This window comes from Phoca vitulina, unplaced genomic scaffold (assembly GCF_004348235.1).
Source record: "Phoca vitulina isolate PV1807 unplaced genomic scaffold, GSC_HSeal_1.0 scaffold20, whole genome shotgun sequence".
Lineage (NCBI taxonomy): Eukaryota > Metazoa > Chordata > Mammalia > Carnivora > Phocidae > Phoca > Phoca vitulina.
In genome coordinates this window covers 4,578,578-4,598,384 of record NW_022589723.1, presented here as the reverse complement: position 1 = coordinate 4,598,384, position 19,807 = coordinate 4,578,578, and the positions used below count along the sequence as shown (strand labels likewise).

The following is a 19,807-nucleotide window of genomic DNA, read 5'->3' as shown; positions in this document are numbered from 1 at the left end:
GTCATTGCACAAGCTCCTCAAAAGGAGTATCTCAAATCCCTGCAGTCCCCCAGTCCTCCTGGGTGTATGCCCCATTGGTTTTCAAAGCCAGATGTTTGGGGGGGCCTTGTCTTTCCAGTGCAGGTCCTACAGGGTTGGGGTGTCAGATGGCATAAACCCCTCACTCCTCAGAGAGAGGCTTCAGTATTGTGAGATCCCTCCCTATTGTAGGTCACTACCAGGGTTTGGGGTGAGATCGAGTCTCTGCTTCTGCCACCCACCTTGATGTGGCCCTTTTATCCCTTGTTGTGGAGGGGGCTATTCAGCCTGAATCAACAGGAATTATTCCATATGTAACTGTAGTTTTGGTATATCTGAGGAAGGAGGTGAGTTCATGTTCTTTTTATGCAGCCATCTTTGACTACCTCATAATTTAAATATTTTTATATGTCTTATTTGAAATACTGAATATAAAATATATCAAGAGCATGTGATTTATTTTTACAAATATTTGTCACTTGTTAACCAAGTAGCTATTTAGTTAAAAAAGGTTTTTTTCCTACAACTCTAGATGTCTTTGTAAATAACCTTGAATGATTTGAGAAACATTTATGTAATAAAATCTTTAATTGAGTAAACTAATCAAAATTTATTGGCTATATTATTCTTCTCTTTAAACATTTATTGTATATAGTTTTAAAAATTTATATGTGTTTGTAATTAGCAGTAGAGATGACTAGAGCTGATGTGAACTGGATGCAGCTATGGACAAATGTGCAACTCTTCCACTTTATTTCACTTCATAAATGCAGAGAGATATAGTGTAGTAAGTCTCCAAGCAGTAAAACTCAGATGAACTTTCAAATCTCCTTTCTTTTTCACTCTGTTTTACTGATTATTTCCACTTTCATTGTTGCAGTGGGGTCAGATGAACTGGATAGCTACATGTATCAGACAGTGGGTCATCACGCCATTGATTTGTATGCAGAAGCGATGGCTCTTCCCCTCTATCGCCGCACCATAAGAGGAAGGAGTGTGGATACAGGACGAGTGTACACCAAATGTGAAGGTGATGAGGTTGAAGATCTCTATGAGCTTTTGAAACTTGTTAAGGTATGCCCAGTGACCAATTACATTAACTGAATTATTTAGTAATAAATAATTAACAACTGTTAATCCCATTACCTGAATTATTTAGTAATAAATAATTAACAACTGTTAGTGTTCCAACTATTCTTTGAAAAGATATTTTGTCTTTTTGGATGAAAAGAAAACTTACTATGTCTTTATATTAAGTACTATTTAAAAACAAAACTTTTGGTATTGTTTGGCATTCAGGATTATCAGATGATATTTAAGTTTTCCTTAGGATTTTGTAGCTGATGAAATTTTAATCTTTTTTTAAGCAAATACTTATTGAATGCCTACTGTGTGCATGGTATATAGTTCTAGACACTGGAGATAGGGCAATGAACAGATCAGACAAAGCCTTGTTCTGCTGGAGCTTACTTTCCAGTGGAAGCAAACAGACAGTAGACAGACAAGCAAATCATATGCTTGGTGGTAAAGAGTATTATGGAGAAGAATGAAACAGTCAAGGTGATAAGGAGTGATGACAAGGGGTGGTCAAGCAAGACCTTTCTGGTATGGTGAAATTTAAATAGACCTAATGAAAGTGAGAGACTGAGCCTTGCTTAAATCTAGTAACAGAGGTATGAATTAAATACTTAAGTCCTGGTACATAAGAGTTTAGCAGCCATTGTGCATTCATTGTTAATTTTTCTAAACAGAAAATTTAGGAGAGAAAGTATGGGACTCATATATCTAATAGATACTATATTCAATACATGTTAATTCATGGAGATTATTTTATACTAAGCCATTATCTTTTCATTTTCATTGATAGTTACCTGTTTGAATACATTCTGTATTCTTCTTAATATGAATTTTTTTCAGTCAGCTATAGTCAATTCATACAAGGCGTATCTAATGAAATAGAGACTTTAAGCTGATATTTCCTGCTTGTCTTAGCATTTTTTCACAAAAGAAAGGAAGATTTCTGTCCTTTCTACCAAGGGACATTGCATTTCATTTTCTCATTCTTCAGAGAAGCTCAGCTTTTCAGAAGTTACATTATGAACTAATGTCATGAAAATTTGCTGGTCTCAAGTAGTTACTTCAGTGTTATACTTTAAATTTGATGCTGATCAAAGCTTAATACCAATTAAGGATTTTGATTAAGAAAAATATATGAAGATTTAAATTCTTTCGAAGTTTGCTTGATTGAAATATTTCTCATTTTGTATGTCAGAACATTTTCATTTTTATTTACCCTTTAAAAAAGAAACTGATAGGGAAAATTTTTAGAATAATGCCATAATTTAGTTATGGATAGCATAAGAAGTAGATATTTTTCAAAGGAAATTTCAGGGACTTCCTTTCTTTCCTGTGGGAAGATACATACTAATAACTATTTTGATTTTCAAACAAGGGAGAAAGGCATAAAAGTTCCACCTTAAATGGTCTTCTCTATATAAATAAGATCTTGACACTGTTCACTTTAAGGTGTGAAATAATGAGTGCAAAGTCTGCATTTTTTAAGTTTCTTTTTCAGGGTACAAAGAAATTGGGTAATAAGTTTTTAGCATAAACCGATATTACAAAATGGTGGGACTCACATGAGAAGTAATTGGATTGCTTAAAAATCACTGATAACTGATAACTTTGGAGAAACTATGTGATAATAACAGCCTTCCAAGAAAGGGAAGGATAATAAATTACTAATCAATTTAATTAAAAATGGGCAGATTAGTAGTAATTAAGAAGAAATTTCCCTTTCGATCCATGCTGTCTTTGGAGAAATGGATGCTTTGCCATTATCTTTATAGTAACCGTCAGTTATGACATAAATTAATGCTAATGTTAAATCTTGACAACTGCTTTGGAAGTTCGTACATGATAATTATAACTATAGTTGAAAGAGATGTTATCAAGTTGTCGGGGACTAAATAGTTCCTTCTTTTTCTGTATAGAAATATTAATTTTACTGTAGGATATTTTAAGGACATAAATATTGGAAATATATTGCTTTTATGGAAGATATTGTATAATGAGGTTTTATAGTTAAATCCATTTATGAAACACTGGTGTAAGGATTCCAATAGAGGTTTTACATATTCTAACAAATAATTGAGTAATTATGGAAAAAAATGAATCTAGAAGAGCTATAATTCTTCAAGTTAGTGTTTACTCATTCTAAGAAAAAGATGGAATTGCAATTTTTTAATCCTTTGAATATTAATGAGCTTTGGAAGCATTTAGATTCATTTTCATTGTAAACATTTATTTATAACAGGTTGCAGTTTTGTGACTTTTATATGTACGTCAATCTTTTGGTTTTGTATCTCTTTTTTCCCCAAAATAGTAGAGCTAATTTTTGAGTAGGAGAGGTTTCTTTTTGCAAAGTATGTTAACGACTAATTGCTGAAAAGAAGTCGCAATGATTTACAGAGTTAAGTTTCTTAACTATTTTGTAGAAGTTTTGAAAACTAATAGAAATGTAATAAGCCTTTATAGCTCATAGGTTACCACGTGATTATGACAAGTAGATACATATGTGTATCTCAAGGTTACAAGATAACCTGGTTTTCATATAGCTAGCCTTTTTTTAATTCTTTAGAATTTATTTAATATTAAAATGTCTCCATGGTTTTCATCTGTATTAATTTGGCATTAGATAACTTGGATTATTTCCTGGAAATACAGTAATTTTCAAATTCTTTGTGTTTTCTTTTTAAGTCATGGAAGAAATGTAATCATTACTGAAGGGTACATGTAAACACCATATCCCTATGGAGAATATATTTAAGGATTAACATATTCATTCTTTCTCCAGTGGTTTGGAGGCACTTCTTACTGTTCCTGATATCTTCCTCTTTCTTGGTTATTCCCTCTTTTCAAGTAGAGTCCATCTTTAAGAAACTTCCATAGAGAAGGTACTTTGAAATCCTTACATTTTGGCAATGTTCCTTTTCTGCCCCCACATTTCATGGATACATTGAACTTAAAATTTTAGATTGAAAAGTAATTTTTCCTCAAACCATTGAAGGTATTGCTCCATGGTCTGGTAGCATTTTGCTGATGAGAAATTTGAGGCTGATGTGATTTTTATTCTTTTAAGCTAAGTCGTTTTTCCTCCCTATTAACTTTTATGATTGTGTCTTTATGGTTGTTGTACTGAAATGTCACAACAATGCATTCGATATTGAAGGTTGCTTCTCCAGTATCCGTTCTGAAGCTTCCTGTTGAGTGGCAGCATGTCCCTGTCCTCTTTCCCATAATGACCGTTCAGGGATGGTATTAATCCAGGTGAAAGCCAGTCACAACATGGCATTCTCCTGACTATGGCGATTGGATCAGGGATGGTTTTGTTAACCTATGTGTACCAAATAGAATGAAGCCTAGGATGAGAGATGGTTGGCAAAAGATAAACACTTTCTCTAGTACAGAAGGATGTGTGGATGTAAGAGCTAGAACTGCTATGGCTTTTTGTTTTTGGATGGAAGAAAACCTGATATCAAATCTGACACAAAACATAGCAGAACCCATATGATTGCAGTTTGAGGATGGCTCTGTTACATCTTCCTTTATTTGATAATTTGCTCTCCTGATTCTCTCTATTCTCTTTTTCTGTTACTCTCACTGATCAGATGTTAGACATCCTAGATTGAATCTTCATGTCTCTTGTCTTTTTTCACATTATTTTCTACTCTTATGTCATTTTGTTGTACATTATGTGAGATTTCCTTTTTAAATGCCCTACTTTCTTAACAATCATATTTTCGGTATTCAGTAACTTTTAATTGTTTATTGATTGTTTCTTTTTTATAACAGCTTATTTCTCCTTCAATAGATATAACATCATTATATCTCTCTTAAAATACAAATTAGTTTTTTTAAACATCATCTTTTGTTTCCTAAAATACTAATGTTTTCTTTAGGGCCTTTTTTCTCTTATTTTTTTCTCTTTCTCTTTCTCAGCTGTTTTGGTTGTGTATTCATATCTAAGAATAAGGCAAGAGCAAAGCTGATTGTGAACATTTTTGATTTTAGAATTTTCATCCCTACATCTCACACTTGTTATACCTGGAGTTCAGGATAACGTAGCCTAGTTTGTTTTCTTCCTTGGCTTTCTTCTCTTCAGTGCGAATAGTAGGTTACAGCTTCTTATGCTGATTTATCAGTCATTGTTCCTTCTTGATCTACTGACTCAAGAAATTTATTGAAATCCTTTTGCCATTGATGTCTGCCCCTGCCTGCCCCACATTCTCTTTGTTTTCTAGAGGTTTTACCTTTGTTTTTATTTTAATGAACTCTCTTCATCCAGAAATCTGTGTTAATTTCTTTCTAATGGAATTCATTTCATATTCTTCCCAAAGTTGAATATTCAGTTTCAGTCTTCCTCTTCTAATCCTTGCTACTTTTCTTATCTCATATTCTTTTTCTCATTAGGCATTTTATCTTGGTGTTGATGATCTTAAATTCCTTAATTAACACTTATATTATAATTTGAATATGATAATGAGTAATTGTCTTTGTTTTTTTAAACAGAATGTTTACTTTTTATAGAAAGGTTTATAAATGATTTTTTAAAAACTAGATTTTAACTTAATATTTTTAGAAAATATCAATTGCCACTTTACTGTTTGTATTGGTTAGATTTATGTTGATTACAAGAGTTTCCTTCTTGGTTTGTCTCTTTTTTGCTTTATTCATTTGTTTTGTTTCTTCCATATGTGAGTGAAATCATTGGTATTTGTCTTTCTCTGACAGATTTATTTCACTTAGCATTATATTCTCTAGATCCATCCATGTTATTGCAAATGGCAAGATTTTGTTCTTTTTTATGGCTGAATAATATTCCATTGAATATATATGCCACCTTTATCCATTATCCATTCATCTATCAATGGACACTTGAGCTCCTTCCATAATTTCACTATTGTAAATAATGCTACAGTAAACATGGGGGTGCATATATCTTTTCAAATTAGTGTTTTGTATTCTTTGGGTAAATATCCAGTAGTGGAATTATTGGATCATATGGTAGTTCTATTTATAACTTTTTGAGGAACCTCCATACTGTTTTCCACAGTGGCTGCACCAGTTTGCATTCCCACCAATAGTGCACAAGTGTTCGTTAAGAAAAAGAGACTTTATTGACAATAACCTAAAGATAAGTTTGGCTTCAAGTAAACTAGATACAGGACACAAATTATATAATCAGAATCTTTTTTTCCCCGTTTCCACCTCTTTCTTTTATTTTCTGTTGATTCCATTCTCTGACTAGACCCTTATAGTCAGAAGATGGCTCCTGGTTACATTCTTCCTGGTTCAAATCTAGTAGGAAAAGCTCCAGTCTTTTAAAATAACTCAAAGGAAAACCCAATTATATTTCATTGTCACTTAGTGGCCTGACTTGTATCATCCGTGAGCCACTTGTTGGGAGAAGATGATTTCATTTGACTGGTAGGCTTAGGTCATGTGCCATTCCCAGAGCAAGAGATGGAGTCATGATTACTAGAACTATATTTTACTGTGGTTCTGTGGGAAGAACCCATTGGGGGTAAAGTGGGTCTCCAAATACAAAGCAGGCTATTGCTGGTAGAAGTGCAAACTGTGTCAGGGAGGTAAAAAGCAGCAGGTTTCCTGAAAAATAGATAGGTTTCAGCTGCTTACAAACTTGGGCACCATCCTAAATCGTTCTTCTTTCAGTATCTTGCTCCTTTCTTCCATCTCTTCTCTACCTCCTTCCTTCTTACCCTCTTTCAAAAATAGTTGATCATTGGAACCACAACAGTGAGCTTATACTCTGGGACTTGTATTCAGTTGCTCATGATTTCTCCACCTTAATATTCTATAGGCATGATAAAATCAACAAATTCAAAATTTACTCGTTCTCTTTCTGCACGAACTTGCTCCCTCTTAGTTAAAATCATCCTCATTTACCCTATCACCTGAGTCTAACCTGGAGCCTCACTACTGGATTTCCACTTTCTCTCAATTCCCATGCCAACCACTACTATTAGGTCTCTAGGACTTGTTGATATTGCTTCCATGACTTCTGATATCTGACCCTTTGCTCTCATTCTCACCATTACTGGTTTTTCACCTGTAGTGTGCAAGAGTCTCCTAAGTTGTTAACTTGCCTTCGGTATTGCCTTGTGTACCATTCAGCCCCTCTGCTATATATATCTGCATAAATACTTAAATAACCCAGTATTAAGACAAACAACAAACACATTAGCCTGACACAAAAGACTCTTTAAGAAGAGACCCTTGCATTCCTGCCTGTCTGATCCTGTCATTCCCACACAAATTTCTGGGTTCAAGTTATAATGAACTAATTAGGTTTCTGGGAGATTGCTTTTCATGTCTGAATCTTTGCCTGTGCTTTCCCATACTCTGATCTCTATGCTGAAGAACCTCTTCTCAGCTCATACCCTTCTATGAAATTGGCTCTAATTTATCTACTTCCTATCTTTTCCTTGTTTGCTTGTCTATACCTCTACGGTTTTTCTCATGATATTAGTAGGATTGCTTATGTGACTGTCTCTTGCTAGACCGTGAGACCCTCAAAGACATAGGCAGGGGTGCCTGGGTGGCTCAGTCGATAAGCATCTGCCTTCGGCTCAGGTCATGATCCCAGCGTCCTGGGATCGAGTCCCACATCAGGCTCCCTGCTCCACGGGGGGCCTGCTTCTCCCTCTCCCACTCCCCCTGCTTGTGTTCCCTCTCTCGCTGTGTCTCTCTCTGTCAAATAAATAAATAAAATCTTAAAAAAAAAAAAAGACATAGGCAGTACTCTTCATTTTTATATCTCTAGTGTCCAACAGTATTTCTGGCAAGTGGATGACTTTTAAAGGATTGTTGAACAAATTAGTCCAAACTTTAACAAATTATATTTTATATAATAATTTATCTAATTCAGGGGAGCCACAACACTGTTACAAAATACGATGTAAAACCATTAGTAAATTCATTTTATTTTTGTTTTTCCACTTAGAAGCTTGCATGGAGTAGGCATCATTGTGAAACTTTGCAAAATAAGATATCCTATCAGATTTGGCAGTGTAACCATTAAGTGTACCAAGAATAATTTCCAGCTCAGAATATTTTATAAAAATGCTGAACAGACACTTCTTCAAATTGTTTTTGGTATCTGCATGTTAGAAAACATGCTTATTATGGTGGAAAATTGCTCTGTGGATCTCTTTTCACTTTGAATCTTGGTGAAAAAAACCCTAGATGGTTGGGTGGCTTGAAGCAAATCCAAAGGGTTTAGAGTATGAGAAACATATAAGAGGGCCTTAAGATTTTCAGGGAGGACCCAGACATACTGTTAATTAAACAGGCAGCTAGCCCTGTACAGATTGCTCCTGGCTCTTCAGCATTGCACAGCTTGCCTCAAGCCCTGTCAGTTCCCAAGATTTTGGACATTAAACCTGGTCCCTTGGCACAAGAAATGTTTTGCTAGTATCGATTCTGGACCCCAAACAGAAGAGTTGGAATTAGCACAGACAAGTGTCATTTTGACTCCCAGGTGTGATTTTATTGAGGCTGTGTTATCGCCGGCCCTTCAGACAAGAAGGTCAAGCATGCATAAAAAGCACATGATGGAAGATCTGTCTGGAAATAAAATGTTGGATTATACTTGTCAATTATTATAGTTTGTAAACTTATCACAGATCTAGAGTCTTCATCTGTAGATTCCCCCTAAAACCTAGAACATGTGACTACCTCATTGTAGCAAAATGATCATTCTGTCTCCTCAACCTTGAACTTTCTCCACTTGGTATCACTGATAATGTGTGAATATTAAACATGCACATGTATACTCTTTATTTTTTGCCTGATTCACTGCCTGTATAAATTCACTTGTTGACTTTTATGTCCTTGTATTCCATTCTTCTACAAACTGTAGATTTCTATTTTAACATCTACTCTATATATTTTAAAATATGTTGGGTATATTTGACTTGTCTTTCAAGTCTCTGTTGTCTGTGTCCTATTGACTTTTTGTCTTTTTTCCTGACTATTCTACCATTTATTTTGTAAGAAACTTTTTGTAGATATCTACTTTGGAGTTGTGTTGTCTAAGACACTAGATGTATGTTTCTGTCCTACAGTCTTTTACTTCATCTCTAGACCTGTAGTTTACCTTGTCTTTGTTATATTGTCTATTAAATGTCTGAGAAAATATTATCAAAACTTAAAAATATAAATTACTTTATTCATTTATTGTCATCCTTAACATGTTTTTGTAGCACAGGACTTTATTGATAGTCACACAACAATATGATAGATCTTAAACTGGTCTTTTTACATCTACTCCCCCCCCTTTTTTTTTAAGAGAGATGGAGCACATGCACATGCAACCAGAGGTGAGGAAGGGCAAAGGGAGAAAGAGAATGCCATGTGGGGCTCAATCTCATGACCCTGAGATCATGATCTGAACTGAAATCGAGTCAGACTCTTAACCAACTGAGCCAACCAGGTACCCCATGACTTTCCGTTTTAAATTGGGAACATCTTCATTCAGCAGATTTGTAGTTCCTAAATCATACAATAGCCATAAAAAGCAAAGATAAGATCAATAAATATTTAGAGTTTTTTAAATTATTATTATTGTTAAGAGATGATTCAATGGAGGCCTTCTCTGTGACATGCTGATGTGAGAAAAAATTGAGTGAATCCAAAGATTGTATTAATTGACCTTGACTTTTCCTGTTAACTTTAACTTGATACTACTGCAATTTAGACTCTTTTATGTCTTTCATTCTGCAAACATTAATAGGATGCTTATAATGTACCAGTAGTGTAAAGAGATGTATGAGACAGTCTCAGCCTTCACAGAGCCTGAGGAGATAAGACACATACACAAAGAAAATACTACAAGGTAGAATTACCATTGGAGAATGCAATTTAAAGGGCTAGAGGGATTCTGAGGAAAAAAAATCTTGTGTTGGGGCATTGGGAGGACCTTATGGGGGAGATTACATTTGATATCCTTGAGGGTTGTTTCGATTTTGACAAAGGCAGCATGGGTGATTGGCTTAAAGAATGTTGCAAATTAGGGGCAGAGCTTAGCCAAAGTCATGAAAGCAGGAAATCATGAGATATATTGGGGAAATAGCAAGAAGTTCAATGTGGCTAGAGCTCAGAGTTTAAGGAGTAGTGGAAAATCAGTCTGAAAGGTTGATTGAAGCAAAAAGAGTGCCTTAAATTTTAAGCCAAGGGTTATTTAGGCAGTAGAAAGCCCCTAAGGTGGTATTTTCCTCAGTTTAATGTGTCACACCATTTTTTTTCCCTTTAAATGAAAGAGATTAGAATAAAATAGAAAAATATCAAAATGCATTGTACATAGTAAGGTTAATTATATTTTGTGAAATGTGCATTCACATGTGTGTGTATGCATGTATATTATGTGTATTCTAGGCTGTTAAATTGTTAACAGTTAAACAAATTTGAGAAGAAATGGATGCTTTCTTAGAGACATATAAACTACCAAAACTGAACCAGGAAGAAATAGAAAACCTGAACAGACTCATAACCAGTAAGGAGATTGAAACAGTAATCAAAAATCTCCCAATAAACAAGAGCCCAGGGCCAGATGGCTTCCCAGGGGAATTCTACCAAACATTTAAAGATGAATGAATACTTATTCTTCTGAAACTGTTCCAAAATAAATAAATAAAATAGAAATGGAAAGAAAACTTCCAAACTCATTTTATGAGGCCAGCATTACCTTGATCCCAAAACCAGACAAAGACCCCATCAAAAAGGAGAATTACAGACCAATATCCCTGATGAACATGGATACAAAAATTCTCACCAAAGTATTGGCCAGTAGGATCCAAGAGTACATTAAAAGGATTACTCACCACAACCAACTGGGATTTATTCCTGGGCTGCAAGTTGATTCAACATCCACAAATCAATCAATGTGATACAATACATTAATAAAAGAAAGGACAAGAACCATATGATCCTCTCAATAGATGCAGAAAAAGCATTTGACAAGGTACAGCATCCTTTCTTGATTAAAACTCTTCACAGTGTAGGGATAGAGGGTACATACCTCAGTATCATAAAAGCCATCTATGAAAAACCCACAGCAAATATCACTCTCAATGGGGAAAAACTGAGATCTTTTTCCCTAGGGTCAGGAACAAGGCAGGGATGTCCACTATCACCACTGCTATTCAACATAGTACTAAAGTCCTAGCCTTAGCAATCATGCAACAAAAAGAAATAAAAGGCATCCAAATTGGCAAAGAAGAAGTCAAACTCTCACTCTTTGCAGATGATATGATACTTTATGTGAAAACCCAAAGACTCTACCCCAAAACTGCTAGAATTCTTACAGGAATTCAGTAAAGTGGCAGGATATAAAATCAATGCACAGAAATCAGTTGCATTTCTATACACCAACAACAAGACAGAAGAAAGAGAAATTATGGAGTTGATCCCATTTACAATTGCACCCAAAACCATAAGATACCTAGGAATGAACCTAACGAAAGAGGCAAAGAATCTGTACTCAGAAAACTACAGAATACTCATGAAAGAAATTGAGGAAGACACAAAGAAATGGAAAAACGTTCCATGCTCATGGATTAGAAGAACAAATATTGTGAAGATGTCTATGCTACCTAGAGCAATCTACACATTTAATGCAATCCCTATCAAAATACCATCAATTTTTTCCAAAGAAATGGAAGCAGAGGTGGATTGATAAGGCTTGATGGTAGCTTAAATGAAAAGATGGTATTTAAATAAAAAGTGATAGGGAGTCTATATAAAGTACTTTGTAAACTAACAGTTCCAGTGCTAATTAATTCAGATTTCACTGGGCAGTGTTGATAATCAAAGTGAATTACAATAGCTATATATTACAAATATTACGATATTAAATTTTACAGCCCCCTATCTTTGTCATCTCTTTAATCTGGTATAGGATGGTATAGAAGATGCTTCATATCAAGCTGGGGTCATTTAATCAAGATTAACTCCTAATAAATGTTAGTCTTACAACAGGTGTTGGCAAGGATGTGGAGAAAAAAGAACCCTCTTGCACTGTTGGTGGGAATGCAAACTGGTACAGCCACTCTGGAAAACAATGTGGAGGTTCCTCAGAAAGTTAAAAATAGAACTATCATATGATCCAGCAATTGCACTACTGGATATTTACCCAAAGAAAACAAAAACACGAACTCAAAAGAATACATGCACCACTATGTTTATAGCAGCATTATTTACAATAGCCAAGTTATAGAAGCAACCCAACTATCCATTGATTAATGAATGGATAAAGAGGTGATGTATCTATACATACACACACACACACACACACACACACACACACACACACACAGGAATATTATTCAGCCATGAAAAAGAATGAAATCTTGGGGTGCCTGGGTGGCTCAATCGGTTAAGCATCTGCCTTCAACCCAGGTCATGATTCCAGTGTCCTGGGGTGGAGCCCTGCATCAGGCTCCCTGCTCGACGGGGAGACTTCTCCCTCTTCCTCCACTGTTCCCCCTGCTTGTGCTCTCTCGGTCTCTCTCTGTCAAGTAAATAAATAAAATCTTTAAGAAAAAAAAAGAGAATGAAATCTTGCCATTTGTAATAACATGGATAGAGCTAGAGAGTATAATGCTAAGCGAAATCAGAGGAAGATAAATGCCATATGATTTCACTCATAGGTCGAATTTAAGAACAAAACAAATGAGCAAAGGGAAAAAGACAAACCAAGAAGGAGACTCTTTTTAACTATAGAGAACAAACTGATGGTTACCAGAGGGGAGGGGGGTGAGGAGTGGGGAGATGGGTGAAATAGTTGACGGAGATTGAGGAGTGTACTTGTTGTGATGAGTACCCAGTGATTAAAATAAAAAATAAATAAATAAATGTTAGTCTTGATGGTCCTTTTAATTGAACATTTAATTTTTTTCATGTTATATGTGGTACATAGCAACCAAAATATTTTATCCTTTTTTCTCAATTCTAAATAAAATCACCTAGTGTGAATTCACAGGAGGAAGCAAAATGTATGATATTAATGAGTTTAACATAATAATGCATTTAGGTGGGATTTAAATTATCATAATAATTGCATTGAAAAGTTATTTACTGGTTTTTACCAGTAAATTACTGGTAATTACTGGTAAATTACTGGTAAACCAGTAAATTACTGGTATTTACATGTAAAATATAGTCTTTTTAGCTTTATTGATATAATTGACATGTAATATTGTATAAGTTTAAGGTGTACAGTGCTTTGACTTGATACATTTATAAATTGCAAAACGATTATCACCCTAGCATTAGCTAACATCTCCATTCCATCACTTAAATTACCATTTCTTTTTTGTAGTGAGAACACTTAAGATCTACCTTTTTAGCAACTTTCAAGTATTTAATAAAGTATTACTAGCTGTAATCACTATGCTGTACATTAGATCCCCAGAACTTGTTAATCTTATAGCTAGAAATTTGTACCCTTTGATCAGCATCTTCCCATTGACCCCACCCCCCAGCCCTTGGTGACCACCACTCTAGTCTCTGTTTCTCTGGGTTTGGATTTTTTTAGATTCCGCATGTGTCTTTCTCTGACTTATTTCACTTAGTATAATGAGATATATGTAAATCACATGTTCTTTATCCATTTATCTGTTGATTGGTTAGGTTGTTTCCATATCTTGGCTGTTGGGAATAATGCAGCAATGAACAATGGGAGTGCAGATTATCTCTTTGAGATCCTGTTTTCATTTCCTTTGAATATATACCCAGCAGTGGGATTGCTGGGTCATATGGTTTTAGTTTTTTTCAAGAACCTCCATACTGTTTTTCCATAGCAGCTGTACCAATTTACATTCCTACCAACAGTGCCCGGGTAATCCCTTTTCTCCACACCCTCACCAGCACTTGTTATCTGTTGCCTTTTTGATGATAGCCATTTTAACAGATGTGAGGTGATATCTCATTGTGGTTTTGATTTGTATTTCTCTGATGATTAATGATGTTGAGCACCTTTTCATGTACCTGTTGGCCATTTGGATGTCTTATTTGAAAAGATACCTATTCCATTCCACTGCCTATTTATTTGGGGGGGGGGGGGGTTGTTGTTTTTGCTGTTTTGTATTGTTTGCTAGTGAATCGTATGAATTCTTTACATATTTTAGGTATTAACCTTTTATCAGATATATGATTTGCAAGTATCTTATTCTATAGGTGTCTTTTCATTTTGTTGATTGTTTCTCTAGCTATGCAGAAGATTTTTTTAGTTTGATTTAGCTGCACTTACTTACAAAATATAAAGTCTAAATAGGTTCTGTAGGCTTTTGGGCATCATGTCAGATTGAACCTGGCTTCAGGCCTGTAAATTAATTGACCCCTTATATTCCATTTATGGTTTTCCTCTCACTCTATAATTTATCCTTCAAACTCCTGCCGGATTAGTTTTACTAAAGTGTAGATGCAATCACATTCCTCTCTTCACCAAAATGTTGCTTACGATTGATTTGTCAAGTGCTGTATTATATGACTTCAACTTATCTTTCATCTTTTCCCAGTATTCCCCTACATAGAACCTACTTTCCATCTATACTAGAGTATGTCAGAACTCATTTTTCCCCCCACAGTCCATGTCTTTCCTGCATAGTACTGTGTTATAGGCAGAATAACCTTTCCTCTCCAATTGCTTCTTCACATGTCATCTCCTTTTGATATTTTCCTTCAAATGCCCCTACTGAATGTAATATCTTCCTCTCTGGAACCTTCATATAACATTGTGTTTCTCTTATAGTACTTAATCTATCTCGATATACAGAGCTACTAGGTTTTGTTTTGTTTTGTTTATCTTGTGGATTTTTGTTTAAAGATTTTAAGTACCTTGAGAAGCAGGGATTGTATTTCATTTTTTATTTTTTATGGGACTTTATACAACTGTTGAACTATACAGGCATTGTGTTTAACTATACTCCTCTGGAATTCATTTATTGCATCTGTAAACTATGGATATATCTTTTTTTATTTATCTGTTTTGAGAATAAAGGTGAAAATATATGAGAGTCTCTTTAGGTTTCTAGGAAGAAAGATGCTGTATAAATTAGTTTTGTTTTATTTTTTGTTGTTGTTTTTGTACGCTGCCAACTACATGTTAGTGCCAGGTCTTCTTTCTTCTTTATTCCATTGCTTCCAAAATAATCCAGTGAAGCTAAATAAAGTCAGGTTTTTTTTTTTTTTTCCATTACATACAAAGTTCCATTAGTGCATTAATATTAAGTAGTAGCTGCAAGTTGGCATTGAGATGAGTGTAATTCCTCTTGACTTTATTAGTAAGTTAATACAGAGAAGAAAAAGAATGGTAATCGTTCAAATTGTGAAAGAGGTTTTAATACAGGCAAATTTGTATTTTATATTAGATTGAATTTATCTTTCTACATTTGTTGCCTTTAATTTTTGGCCCTCTTGAGTCTTTTTCAGACTCTTTCATTCAGATAATTGAACCTTCTAAGGACATGTGGAATTGATGTTTTCTATCTAGTTACCTACATGAATAAACTGACGCATGGGTCGTTTCAAAAGAAAATAGGGAAGTGAACCCAAAGATGACAAAGGTTTTTATTTATAGATGCTTTCTTCCAATCAAAACTTATTTTGGCATGTTCTTTTAAGATTTAATCCTATGCTTATCCTTAACATCTAAGCAGTGTATTTTCTATTAACTCATTTATAAAAAGCCTCAAGCAAGAACTTCCATTTGAAAGTTACATGAACTGACTTTAGAGAATTTAAACTTTTGAAAGAGAATATGAAAAATTAAGAGATTTTTAAAATGGCTCTTTAAATGTCCAGTAGCAATAGAAAAGGGCCATTATGTGCAATCCTGTATGTGAAAGCTATTACCTCTCAGTGCCAGTGGAATTATGTCGCAGTTATTCATAACATCTACAGTGCTGGGTCATGTGGTTATTTTGTATACTTACACACATTGGGTGCTTAATGAGCAATTGTTAAATTAAACTTAGTGAACAAAATTAAGCCCATCTAACCCTGACAAAATTCAGCTAATATTGTTCCTGATAGATTTCTATAAAAATACATTGAGAAATCAGAAAGGCAGAAATTATTTATCAGACATTTATTAACTTCCTTATACAGAATTCTTTGCTTCCTAATATAGGATTGGTTCCAGAGCCATTGAAATGACCCAAGGTCTATTTTAAGACCAGTTGCCTTATGGATTCTTTCCTACGTACTAATTTTGCTGGGAAATGAGGAGGGTAGGGAGAATCATCGTTATTTGGTAAATAATTCACAGTCTCCCTTTTGAGCTTTTCACGATTTAGCTCTTTTAATAATTTTTACTGGTCTTATAGTCATTTTGGTGACTTTCTTAACCCTCACCAAAGTTCTACTGATTTGAGTGGTCATATAACCTGGACTTGGTCATAGAAAGCTAATAAAAATCAGTCTAGTGGAATTCAGTGCAGGATAATGTGATATAAGACAAGATTTCTTAATCTAGGGGAGAGAGGTGTTTTTGAACTCTGAGATTTTGTGCAAATTTTTTGTATATGTACATTTTTCTGGGAGAGGTCCAGATTTTTATTATAGTCTCACATTGGTCTCTTCAAAAGTCTAATAACTACTGTTTTAGCCATCAATTTCAGAAAATCTTGTAACCTGAGGGTATTCATGACTACCCAACTGAGGAATCAGTTGGCCTTTGAGCCTGTAGCAGTACTGTGCTAGGTGCTATAAGGTCAGAGGGGCCCTCTAGGGCTTAAAAAGAGTAAAGAGGAGACTAGAATGGAGGTGGCACCTGAGAACAGATGAGGATGACATACATCTCTCAAGAAGGATATTAAAATTTCAAAGAGAATAGAGTGCAAAGTGGTATCTTAAAATTTCAGGTAGTAAGTGATGGGGACCAGAGAAGGAGCAATAGACTTGGGGACCTGTACATGGTTTGGCTGGCTCATAATAGACCCTTGGGTTTTGTGTTGAAGGAGAATAGGGATTCAAAAGGTGATTTCCTTAAGTGTAGCTTTCATTTTTTGAATTTCTGTTGTGTTTAATGACTTGAGGGAAGTTACTACGTTATGCCTTGTTTTATATAATTATTTGCATATACAGTATATCTTCGTTGTTAGCTTATACCTATTAAAGGCAAAGACTGTGTGTTTTTCAATTTTGGATACTCTGCAGTGCTCAACATGAGGCCTTGTCCATATGAGATGCTCAAAATTTTTGTTATACATTTGCTCTAAGGGTGCTGTTGAGGATTTTTACCGTATCTTTTTTTTTTAAAAGACTCATTTATTTATTTGAGAGAGAGAGTGTGCACACAGGGCCGAGGGCCAGAGGGAGAGAATCTCAAGCAGACTCCCTGCTGAGCATGGAGCGTAACACTGGGCTTGATCTCACAACCCTGAGATCAGGACCTGAGCGGAAATCAAGAGTTGGACGCTTAACAGACTGAGCTACCCAGGTGCCCCAGATTTTTACCATATCACACATTCAACTCTATGACACTCCAGGGGTGGAATTTCTCCTGGTCTTTGTAATAGCTTTGCCTTACTATAACTATTGGACAGTTATTATTGTGTGAACACTGTAAATCATGCAACTCATTCTAGTTTTCTTTTTATATTAATTGTTAGAAAGCCCAGAGCCATGTGATTTTTTTTTCAATTATTTCTGCATTATAATTTAATTGATGTTGTTTATGCAGCACTGTCAGGCACTGTTATACATTATATATATTATATTCTAATTTATCTTTATCAACTCTGGTTTATTTTCTCTATTTTGCAAATAAACTGAGATACAGAGAGGTTAACTAACTTGTCCAAGATTACACAGCTAGAAAGTAGTATGATACGTACTTTTAATCACTGTGTTCTTTTGCCTCCTAGCACGATCTCATGTTATCATGCAGATATTATCATATAATAGTACATATATAGTACATATATATAAACCAATCAGGCATGTGCGAATTTACAGTGAGACAGAGGGGTGGGCATGTGGTTTGATAAGGGGAAGTGATGTTATTGAGTCAAGGATCAAAGTGATCTATCTGTGTTTGATCTCATCTCATTTCATAGCTCTCAGAATTATTTTAAATTGTTGCTACTTAAAGTGTGGTCTAGGGGCTGGTGCTAGTCCATGAAGTAATTGTTGTTGGTCCAAGGTCAGCTATTTATAGAAATGGAAAATAAGCATTTGGAAACTTTTATAGTTGTTTGAGAGTAATTTTGTATCTGAGTCTAATAACAAAAAATGCTTTGTATTTTATATCTTTTTAAAATTTCTTTTTTTTTTTGTAATTTATTTTAATCGTATTTTACAGACATTTCTGTCTTCAAAATTTTGGAAAGTAAAAGAAAAAAACCTTGTCTTTAACACAGTTTGAAAAGCACTATTCTAGGTAACAGCTTTAATCTATGGTTTGTTTGAAAAAGAAAAGACATGATCTATAGCTTGAAATTATATTCTAATCTAAATCTGTTTCTAAAGATAAAGTAGGAATTAGTATATTTGGCTACTTTGTCAGTTCCTTGGTTCTGTGAGAAAAGGCCTAATTGAGCTCACTTGGGGGAGAGGGCATTTTTCATTTTTTTCTTATGCTTAGTACTTTTCTCAAGAATGACACATTTTAATTAAGTCCTTGATCCAGGGTAATAATAGCATGAGGAACCTGTCCATCATCTATAGTTACAGTCTGTTTCCATGACTTACCAAAATAGCTAATAAGACAATTAGCATTTTTTGTGTGTGCAAACTGTTCCCTGGAATAACAGAAAATTAAAAAAGAGAGAGAGAGACAACAACAAAACAGTACTGTTAATTCCAGATTAATAGATTAATATAATAGATTTTCCATTTATAGAAAATAAAGGGAGCTTCAATGAGATAATATTTAAACCAGTTCAGTTTTTAATTTTTGTTTTTGGGTAGGTTGGGAAGTCTCCTTCTATAATATGATATGTTGTAAAAGAGTCTCATATGAAGTTACCCACCCTGATACGGTCTTTGAATGTCTATATAATTACCATCTACCTCTTCAAACTAATCTCTTTTTGGGAATCCTCTATTGTAGCATTTGAGAAGAATTTCTCACTATTTTTTTGATTTTTAAAAGCTGGCCTCCAAATAGAGAAATGGGCTAAGGATATGAACAGGCAGTTCATAGAGAAAGGAATCCAAATGGCCAAAAAATGTGCAACCTCACTAACTCAAAAATGCGGCTATCACTTTGGCAGGATTAAGAAATAATACTGGTTTTGAAGCAATGGGTATCCTATGTGCTACCAGCAGCCCTATAAATTGGTTCAGCCTTTTTGAAGTAATTTGGCAGATCTCATCAGACCCAAAAAATAGACTCTCTGTACCAAGCATTTCCACTTTGGGAAATTTATTCTAAGGAAATAAAGATGTATTCAAAGATTTATAAATGGCTGGCAAACTGAATTATGGTGTATCTATATAGCATCAAAATGAAATTATAGAAATACATCTGTGTATGTTATTTTTTTTTTTTTAAGATTTTATTTATTTATTTGAGAGAGAGAGAACATGAGAAGGGGGAGGGTCGTAAGGAGAAGCACACTACCCCCTGCGCAGGGAGCCCAACGCAGGACTCAGTCCTGGGACTCCAGGATCATGACCTGAGCTGAAATCAGTCACTTAACCAACTGAGCCACCAGGGCACCCCAACATCTGTGTATGTTATTAAGAGAAGCAAATAGAT

At 34.8% G+C, this 19,807-nt stretch overlaps 1 protein-coding gene across 3 annotated transcripts in view; it reads left to right on the top strand.

Annotated features, from left to right (window-relative positions):
* Positions 1-19,807, top strand: part of DPH6 (diphthamine biosynthesis 6) — a 221,784-nt gene that overhangs the window by 15,750 nt on the left and 186,227 nt on the right. For all 3 annotated transcript variants that reach the window (XM_032418078.1, XM_032418079.1, XM_032418080.1), the window contains exon 3: positions 899-1,092. In XM_032418078.1, the coding sequence (XP_032273969.1) occupies positions 899-1,092 (194 nt within the window). The remainder of the gene's footprint in view (positions 1-898; positions 1,093-19,807) is intronic.